This window comes from Oncorhynchus mykiss, chromosome 11 (genome assembly GCF_057628025.1).
Source record: "Oncorhynchus mykiss isolate SJ-2025 chromosome 11, ASM5762802v1, whole genome shotgun sequence".
Classification (NCBI taxonomy): domain Eukaryota; kingdom Metazoa; phylum Chordata; class Actinopteri; order Salmoniformes; family Salmonidae; genus Oncorhynchus; species Oncorhynchus mykiss.
Window position 1 is genome coordinate 3,862,501 of NC_143032.1, and position 10,000 is coordinate 3,872,500.

Genomic DNA, 10,000 nt, shown 5'->3' on the forward strand with positions numbered 1-10,000 from the left:
TGTCAGACCCAAGGTGGCTATGTCACCTGTCAGACCCAACGAGGCTATGTCACCTTTCAGACCCGAGGAAGCTATGTCACCTGTCAGACCCAACGAGGCTATGTCACCTGTCAGACCCAACAAGGCTATGTCACCTGTCAGACCCGAGGAAGCTATGTCACCTGTCAGATCCAACGAGGCTATGTCACCTGTCAGACCCAAGGTGGCTATGTCACCTGTCAGACCCAACGAGGCTACGTCACCTGTCAGACCCAAGGTGGCTATGTCACCTGTCAGACCCAAGGAAGCTATGTCACCTGTCAGACCCAACGAGGCTATGTCACCTGTCAGACCCAAGGTGGCTACGTCACCTGTCAGACCCGAGGAAGCTACGTCACCTGTCAGACCCGAGGAAGCTACGTCACCTGTCAGACCCAAGGTGGCTATGTCACCTGTCAGACCCAAGGTGGCTATGTCACCTGTCAGACCCAAGGAAGCTATGTCACCTGTCAGACCCAACGAGGCTATGTCACCTGTCAGACCCAAGGTGGCTACGTCACCTGTCAGACCCGAGGAAGCTACGTCACCTGTCAGACCCGAGGAAGCTACGTCACCTGTCAGACCCAAGGTGGCTATGTCACCTGTCAGACCCAAGGTGGCTATGTCACCTGTCAGACCCAATGAGGCTACGTCACCTGTCAGACCCGAGGAAGCTACGTCACCTGTCAGACCCAACGAGGCTATGTCACCTGTCAGACCCGAGGAAGCTACGTCACCTGTCAGACCCAACGAGGCTATGTCACCTGTCAGACCCAACGAGGCTATGTCACCTGTCAGACCCAACGAGGCTATGTCACCTGTCAGACCCAAGGTGGCTATGTCACCTGTCAGACCCAAGGTGACTATGTCACCTGTCAGACCTGAGGACGCTACGTCACCTGTCAGACCTGAGGAAGCTACGTCACCTGTCAGACCTGAGGACGCTACGTCACCTGTCAGACCTGAGGACGCTACGTCACCTGTCAGACCCGAGGAGGCTACGTCACCTGTCAGACCCGAGGAAGCTACGTCACCTGTCAGACCCGAGGAAGCTACGTCACCTGTCAGACCCGAGGAAGCTACGTCACCTCTGCAGCAGGCTGCTACGTCACCTGTCCTTAGAGAACCCTAGAGAGAGCCCATCTATTCAGACGGACATGACTGTGTCACCTCACCTGCCCCTCGGCGGCCCACCACATAGAAACCCCTAACCTTAGCAACTGTATCCAAGAAAAGCCCAGTCTAAAACAGGGGTGGGGGACTGGGGAGGGATGTGTGACTGCTCTCCTCAGTTTCACATCTCTTGTCTCTGTGACATTGTTCAAAGCTAGAATCCTCAATTGCTACTTCCACAATTTGCTTCGTTAAAGTGTCGTACCCCGTCAGAATCAGAAATATAAACTTATTTTACTCAAATGTTTGTAAAACAATGTACGTGTTAAGAAACAATAAGTTTATATTTCTGATTCTGACGGGGTACGACACTTTAACGAAGCAAATTGTGGAAGTAGCAATTGAGGATTCTAGCTTTGAACAATGTCACAGAGACAAGAGATGTGAAACTGAGGAGAGCAGTCACACATCCCTCCCCAGTCCCCCCCCCCCCCCTGCATAGCCTCAAAACATGTTCATAACCTTAACGTTAATATTATGGATATTCAGTCTCCATAACTCATCCCTCAGCTTTTTACTGAAACAGAAGCTGGGAGTACACTTTTTGTTTTAATTCATTCTAACTTTACCGGTTGGTTATGTTACCACCTAGCCTTGTTGCTCAGCCATACCTCTTACACAGGGGGAGGGGGGGGTGGGATTGACGGAGGAGTGTATTGTTTCTCCCAGAAGCATTAGTCACATGAGGAGTCAGTTACTGAGCTCTGTCTGTCTCTCTGTCTGTCTGTCTCTCTCTCACCACCTCATATCAGGTTAGGCGGAGAAGGGCCTGAAACATGGACATTACATAACAGACTCTCTCCTTCCCCCCATCTCCTTCCCTCCTCTACCTCCATCCTCTACCCTCTACCTCCATCCTCTACCTCCCTCATCCACCCTCCTCTACCCTCCTCTACCTCCCTCCTCCACCCTCCTCTACCTCCATCCTCTACCCTCCTCTACCTCCCTCCTCCACCCTCCTCTACCTTCCTCCACCCTCCTCTACCTCCCTCCACCCTCCTCTACCTCCCTCCTCTACCCTCCTCTACCCTCCTCTACCCTCTACCCTCCTTTACCTTCCTCCTCTACCCTCCTCTACCTCCCTCCTCTACCCTCCTCTACCTCCCTCCTCTACCTCCATCCTCCACCCTCCTCTACCTCCCTGCTCTACCTCCATCCTCCACCATCCTCTACCTCCCTCCTCTACCTCCATCCTCCACCCTCCTCTACCTCCCTGCTCTACCTCCATCCTCCACCATCCTCTACCTCCCTCCTCTACCTCCCTCCTCCACCCTCCTCTACCTCATCCTCTACCCTCCTCTACCTCCCTCCTCCACCCTCCTCTACCTCCATCCTCTACCCTCCTCTACCCTCTACCTCCCTCCTCTACCTCCCTCCACCCTCCTTTACCTATTTACACATGCATGGGTGGGTATGATTGTGACCACAACACATCCACACACTCACAGGGAGGCCTCTCCTTCAGATGGACAAACCTCATATTCTGTCCACATCGAATCCCCAGGTCTCCCTAACTCATAAAACCTCATATTCTGTCCACATCAAATCCCCAGGTCTCCCTAGCTCATAAAACCTCATATTCTGTCCACATCAAATCCTCAGGTCTCCCTAGCTCATAAAACCTCATATTCTGTCCACATCAAATCCCCAGGTCTACCTAGCTCATAAAGGACCTTGAAATGAAGAGCTTCCTCTCCTCTCTCCCCCTTCCCCAGGTCTTGAAGGAAAGCGGCCCCCCTCACATGAAGAGCTTCCTGACCCGTGTGTCAGTGGGAGAGTTCTCAGCAGAGGGCGAGGGGAACAGTAAGAAGCTGTCTAAGAAGAGGGCTGCTCTCTCCATTCTCCAGGACCTCAAGAAACTCCCCTTCACCCCGTTAGTGGAGAAACCCAAACTACACTACAAGAAACGCCCCAAGACCATCCTCAAGGTACCAGGGTTGGGGCTTGGAAATGGGCTGGGGATGGAGAGGGGGCTGGGGGTGGAGAGGGGGCTGGGGGTGGAGAGGGGGCTGGGGGTGGAGACAGCGGCTGGGGATGGAGAGGGGGCTGGGGGTGGAGACAGGGGCTGGGGGTGGAGACAGGGGCCGGGGATGGAGACAAGGGCTGGGGATGGAGACGGGCTGGGGGTGGAGACAGGGGCTGGGGGTGGAGAGGGGGGTGGAGAGGGGGCTGGGGTTGGAGAGGGGGCTGGGGATGGAGAGGTGGCTGGGGATGGAGAGGTGGCTGGGGATGGAGAGGGGGCTGGGGCTGGAGACAGGCTGGGGGTGGAGAGGGGGTTGGGGGTGGAGACAGGGGCTGGGGATGGAGAGGGGGCTGGGGGTGGAGAGGTGGCTGGGGATGGAGAGGTGGCTGGGGATGGAGAGGTGGCTGGGGATGGAGATGGAGAGGGGGCTGGGGGTGGAGAGGTGGCTGGGGATGGAGGGGGGGCTGGGGATGGAGGGGGGCTGGGGGTGGAGAGGGGGCTGGGGATGGAGACAGGAGCTGGGGATAGAGAGGGGGCTGGGGGTGGAGAGGGGGCTGGGGATGGAGAGATGGCTGGGGATAGAGAGGTGGCTGGGGATGGAGAGGGGGCTGGGGCTGGAGACAGGGGCTGGGGGTGGAGAGGGTGCTGGGGGTGGAGACAGGAGCTGGGGATAGAGAGGGGGCTGGGGGTGGAGAGGGGGCTGGGGATGGAGAGGTGGCTGGGGATAGAGAGGTGGCTGGGGATGGAGAGGGGGCTGGGGCTGGAGAGGGGGCTGGGGGTGGAGACAGGAGCTGGGGATAGAGAGGGGGCTGGGGGTGGAGAGGGGGCTGGTGGTGGAGACAGGGGCTGGTGGTGGAGAGGGGGCTGGGGCTGGAGACAGGGGCTGGGGGTGGAGAGGGTGCTGGGGGTGGAGACAGGAGCTGGGGATAGAGAGGGGGCTGGGGGTAGAGAGGGGGCTGGTGGTGGAGACAGGGGCTGGTGGTGGAGAGGGGGCTGGGGGTGGAGACAGGGGCTGGTGGTGGAGAGGGGGCTGGTGGTGGAGACAGGGGCTGGTGGTGGAGAGGGGGCTGGGGGTGGAGACAGGGGCTGGTGGTGGAGAGGGGGCTGGGGCTGGAGACAGGGGCTGGGGGTGGAGAGGGTGCTGGGGGTGGAGACAGGAGCTGGGGATAGAGAGGGGGCTGGGGGTAGAGAGGGGGCTGGTGGTGGAGACAGGGGCTGGTGGTGGAGAGGGGGCTGGGGGTGGAGAGGGGGCTGGTGGTGGAGACAGGGGCTGGGGATAGAGAGGGGGCTGGGGGTGGAGAGGGGGCTGGTGGTGGAGACAGGGGCTGGTGGTGGAGAGGGGGCTGGGGGTGGAGAGGGGGCTGGGGGTGGAGAGGGTGCTGGGGGTGGAGACAGGAGCTGGGGATAGAGAGGGGGCTGGGGATGGAGAGGGGGCTCATGGTGGAGACAGGGGCTGGTGGTGGAGAGGGGGCTGGGGGTGGAGAGGGGGCTGGTGGTGGAGACAGGGGCTGGTGGTGGAGAGGGGGCTGGGGATGGAGAGGGGGCTGGTGGTGGAGAGGGGGCTGGGGGTGGAGAGGGGGCTGGTGGTGGAGAGGGGGCTGGGGGTGGAGAGGGGGCTGGGGGGCTCAACCACCAAACAACCATGTAACTTTCTAAATCCAACTATTTAAAGTGCATTTCAACACTCTCTGCCCCTCAGACAGGTCCTGATTATGGCCAGGGGATGAACCCCATCAGTAGACTGGCTCAGATACAGCAGGCCAAGAAGGAGAAGGAACCGGAATACCTCTTGCTGTCTGAGAGAGGAATCCCCCGACGCAGGGAGTTCATCATGCAGGTATGGAGGGATGGTAGAGGGAGGGATAGAGATATTTATTTGCGGAGAGTATCAGATAGAGTATCATCTTGCCACCAAGATGGCATAGCAGTCAGACGTCTTTTGTCCTCGTCTTGTCGTGTCCCGTACCATCCTACTGGGGAAACTGAAACAGTCTTCACCTTCTACCATCCTACTGGGGAAACTGAAACAGTCTTCACCTTCTATCATCCTACTGGGGAAACTGAAACAGTCTTCACCTTCTACCATCCTACTGGGGAAACTGAAACAGTCCTCACCTTCTATCATCCTACTGGGGAAACTGAAACAGTCTTCACCTTCTATCATCCTACTGGGGAAACTGAAACAGTCTTCACCTTCTACCATCCTACTGGGGAAACTGAAACAGTCCTCACCTTCTACCATCCTACTGGGGAAACTGAAACAGTCTTCACCTTCTACCATCCTACTGGGGAAACTGAAACAGTCTTCACCTTCTACCATCCTACTGGGGAAACTGAAACAGTCTTCACCTTCTACCATCCTACTGGGGAAACTGAAACAGTCTTCACCTTCTACCATCCTACTGGGGGAAATGAAACAGTCTTCACCTTCTACCATCCTACTGGGGAAACTGAAACAGTCTTCACCTTCTACCATCCTACTGGGGAAACTGAAACAGTCTTCACCTTCTACCATCCTACTGGGGAAACTGAAACAGTCTTCACCTTCTACCATCCTACTGGGGAAACTGAAACAGTCTTCACCTTCTACCATCCTACTGGGGAAACTGAAACAGTCTTCACCTTCTACCATCCTACTGGGGAAACTGAAACAGTCTTCACCTTCTATCATCCTACTGGGGAAAATGAAACAGTCTTCACCTTCTACCATCCTACTGGGGAAACTGAAACAGTCTTCACCTTCTATCATCCTACTGGGGAAATGAAACAGTCTTCACCTTCTATCATCCTACTGGGGAAATGAAACAGTCCTCACCTTCTACCATCCTACTGGGGAAACTGAAACAGTCTTCACCTTCTATCATCCTACTGGGGAAACTGAAACAGTCTTCACCTTCTACCATCCTACTGGGGAAACTGAAACAGTCCTCACCTTCTACCATCCTACTGGGGAAACTGAAACAGTCTTCACCTTCTACCATCCTACTGGGGAAACTGAAACAGTCCTCACCTTCTACCATCCTACTGGGGAAACTGAAACAGTCTTCACCTTCTATCATCCTACTGGGGAAACTGAAACAGTCTTCACCTTCTACCATCCTACTGGGGGAAATGAAACAGTCTTCACCTCTACCATCCTACTGGGGAAACTGAAACAGTCTTCACCTTCTACCATCCTACTGGGGAAACTGAAACAGTCTTCACCTTCTACCATCCTACTGGGGAAACTGAAACAGTCTTCACCTTCTACCATCCTACTGGGGAAACTGAAACAGTCTTCACCTTCTACCATCCTACTGGGGAAACTGAAACAGTCTTCACCTTCTACCATCCTACTGGGGAAACTGAAACAGTCTTCACCTTCTACCATCCTACTGGGGAAACTGAAACAGTCTTCACCTTCTACCATCCTACTGGGGAAACTGAAACAGTCCTCACCTTCTATCATCCTACTGGGGAAACTGAAACAGTATTCACCTTCTACCATCCTACTGGGGAAACTGAAACAGTCTTCACCTTCTACCATCCTACTGGGGAAACTGAAACAGTCTTCACCTTCTACCATCCTACTGGGGAAACTGAAACAGTCTTCACCTTCTACCATCCTACTGGGGGAAATGAAACAGTCTTCACCTTCTACCATCCTACTGGGGGAAATGAAACAGTCTTCACCTTCTACCATCCTACTGGGGAAACTGAAACAGTCCTCACCTTCTACCATCCTACTGGGGAAACTGAAACAGTCTTCACCTTCTACCATCCTACTGGGGAAACTGAAACAGTCTTCACCTTCTACCATCCTACTGGGGAAACTGAAACAGTCTTCACCTTCTACCATCCTACTGGGGGAAATGAAACAGTCTTCACCTTCTACCATCCTACTGGGGAAACTGAAACAGTCCTCACCTTCTACCATCCTACTGGGGAAACTGAAACAGTCTTCACCTTCTACCATCCTACTGGGGAAACTGAAACAGTCTTCACCTTCTACCATCCTACTGGGGAAACTGAAACAGTCTTCACCTTCTATCATCCCACAATAGGTGAATGATATGTAGATTAATCTTGATTGGTGTCTAAGTCATTATAGAGAAAGAGGTTGATAAATATATATATATATACACTGCTCAAAAAATAAAGGGAACACTTAAACAACACAATGTAACTCCAAGTCAATCACACTTCTGTGAAATCAAACTGTCCACTTAGGAAGCAACACTGATTGACAATAAATTTCACATGCTGTTGTGCAAATGGAATAGACAACAAGTGGAAATTATTGGCAATTAGCAAGACAACCCCAATAAAGGAGTGGTTCTGCAGGTGGTGACCAGACCACTTCTCAGTTCCTATGCTTCCTGGCTGATGTTTTGGTCACTTTTGAATGCTGGCGGTGCTTTCACTCTAGTGGTAGCATGAGACGGAGTCTACAACCCACACAAGTGGCTCAGGTAGTGCAGCTCATCCAGGATGGCACATCAATGCGAGCTGTGGCAAGAAGGTTTGCTGTGTCTGTCAGCATAGTGTCCAGAGCATGGAGGCGCTACCAGGAGACATGCCAGTACATTAGGAGACGTGGAGTAGGCCATATGAGGGCAACAACCCAGCAGCAGGACCGCTACCTCCTCATTTGTGCAAGGAGGAGCCGGAGGTGCACTGCCAGAGTCCTGCAAAATGACCTCCAGCAGGCCACAAATGTGCATGTGTCTGCTCAAACGGTCAGAAACAGACTCCATGAGGGTGGTATGAGGGCCCGACGTCCACAGGTGGGGGTTATGCTTACAGCCCAACACTGTGCAGGACGTTTGGCATTTGCCAGAGAACACCAGGATTGGCAAATTCGCCACTGGCGCCCTGTGCTCTTCACAGATGAAAGCAGGTTCACACTGAGCACATGTGACAGACGTGACAGTCTGGAGACGCCGTGGAGAACGTTCTGCTGCCTGCAACATCCTCCAGCATGACCGGTTTGGCGGTGGGTCAGTCATGGTGTGGGGTGGCATTTCTTTGGGGGGACGCACAGCCCTCCATGTGCTCGCCAGAGGTAGCCTGACTGCCATTAGGTACCGAGATGAGATCCTCAGACCCCTTGTGATACCATATGCTGGTGCGGTTGGCCCTGGGTTCCTCCTAATGCAAGACAATGCTAGACCTCATGTGGCTGGAGTGTGTCAGCAGTTCCTGCAAGAGGAAGGCATTGATGCTATGGACTGGGCCGCCCGTTCCCCAGACCTGAATCCAATTCAGCACATCTGGGACATCATGTCTCGCTCCATCCACCAACGCCACGTTGCACCACAGACTGTCCAGGAGTTGGCGGATGCTTTAGTCCAGGTCTGGGAGGAGATCCCTCAGGAGACCATCCGCCACCTCATCAGGAGCATGCCCAGGCGTTGTAGGGAGGTCATACAGGCACGTGGAGGCCACACACACTCCTGAGCCTCATTTTGACTTGTTTTAAGGACATTACATCAAAGTTGGATCAGCCTGTAGTGTGGTTTTCCACTTTAATTTTGAGTGTGACTCCAAATCCAGACCTCCATGGGTTGGTAAATTTGATTTCCATTGAACATTTTTGTGTGATTTTGTTGTCAGCACATTCAACTATGTAAAGAAAAAAGTATTTAATAAGAATATTTAATTCATTCAGATCTAGGATGTGTTATTTTAGTGTTCCCTTTATTTTTTTGAGCAGTGTATGTATTGGCTGGAGTAGCCTAGAGATGCTAACCAGCTATAGCGAGTCAAACGCTCCCCAAAACATTTCAGCGAGCAGGCCTTTTTAATTGACTTGGCCCGGGTATCCTGGAAGGATATTGACCTCATCCCAGTAGAGGATGCCTGGTTATTCTTTAAAAGTGCTTTCCTCACCATCTTAAATAAACATGCCCCATTCACAGAATGTAGAACCAGGAACAGATATAGCCCTTGGTTCACTCCAGACTTGACTGCCCTTGACCAGCACAAAAACATCCTGTGGCGTTCTGCATTAGCATCGAACAGCCCCCGTGATATGCAGCTTTTCAGGGAAGCTAGAAACCATTATACACAGGCAGTTAGAAAAGCCAAGGCTAGCTTTTTCAAGCAGAAATTTGCTTCCTGCAACACTAACTCAAAAAAGTTCTGGGACACTGTAAAGTCCATGGAGAATAAGAACACCTCCTCCCAGCTGCCTACTGCACTGAGGCTAGGACACACTGTCACCACTGATAAATCCACTATAATAGAGAATTTCAATAAGCATTTTTCTACGGCTGGCCATGCTTTCCACCTGGCTACCCCAACCCCGGTCAACAGCACAGCACCCCCCCACAGCAACTCGCCCAAGCCTTCCCCATTTCTCCTTCTCCCAAATCCATTCAGCTGATGTTCTGAAAGAGCTGCAAAATCTGGACCCCTACAAATCAGCCGGGCTAGACAATCTGGACCCTTTCTTTCTAAAATTATCTGCCGAAATTGTTGCCACCCCTATTACTAGCCTGTTCAACCTCTCTTCTCGTCTGAGATTCCCAAAGATTGGAAAGCAGCTGCGGTCATTCCCCTCTTCAAAGGGGGGGACACTCTTGACCCAAACTGCTACAGACCTATATCTATCCTACCCTGCCTTTCTAAGGTCTTCGAAAGCCAAGTCAACAAACAGATTACCGACCATTTCGAATCCCACCGTACCTTCTCCGCTATGCAATCTGGTTTCAGAGCTGGTCATGGGTGCACCTCAGCCACGCTCAAGGTCCTAAACGATATCTTATCTGCCATCGATAAGAAACATTACTGTGCAGCTGTCTTCATTGATCACAGCCGTATTCATCAACCTGGCCAAGGCTTTCGACTCTGTCAATCACCACA

General features: G+C 53.0%; 1 protein-coding gene across 1 annotated transcript in view; it reads left to right on the forward strand.

Annotated features, from left to right (window-relative positions):
- Positions 1–10,000, forward strand: part of stau2 (staufen double-stranded RNA binding protein 2) — a 269,116-nt gene that overhangs the window by 94,412 nt on the left and 164,704 nt on the right. The window contains exons 8-9 of the mRNA XM_036934670.2: positions 2,907–3,119; positions 4,854–4,991. Of these exons, the coding sequence (XP_036790565.1) occupies positions 2,907–3,119; positions 4,854–4,991 (351 nt within the window). The remainder of the gene's footprint in view (positions 1–2,906; positions 3,120–4,853; positions 4,992–10,000) is intronic.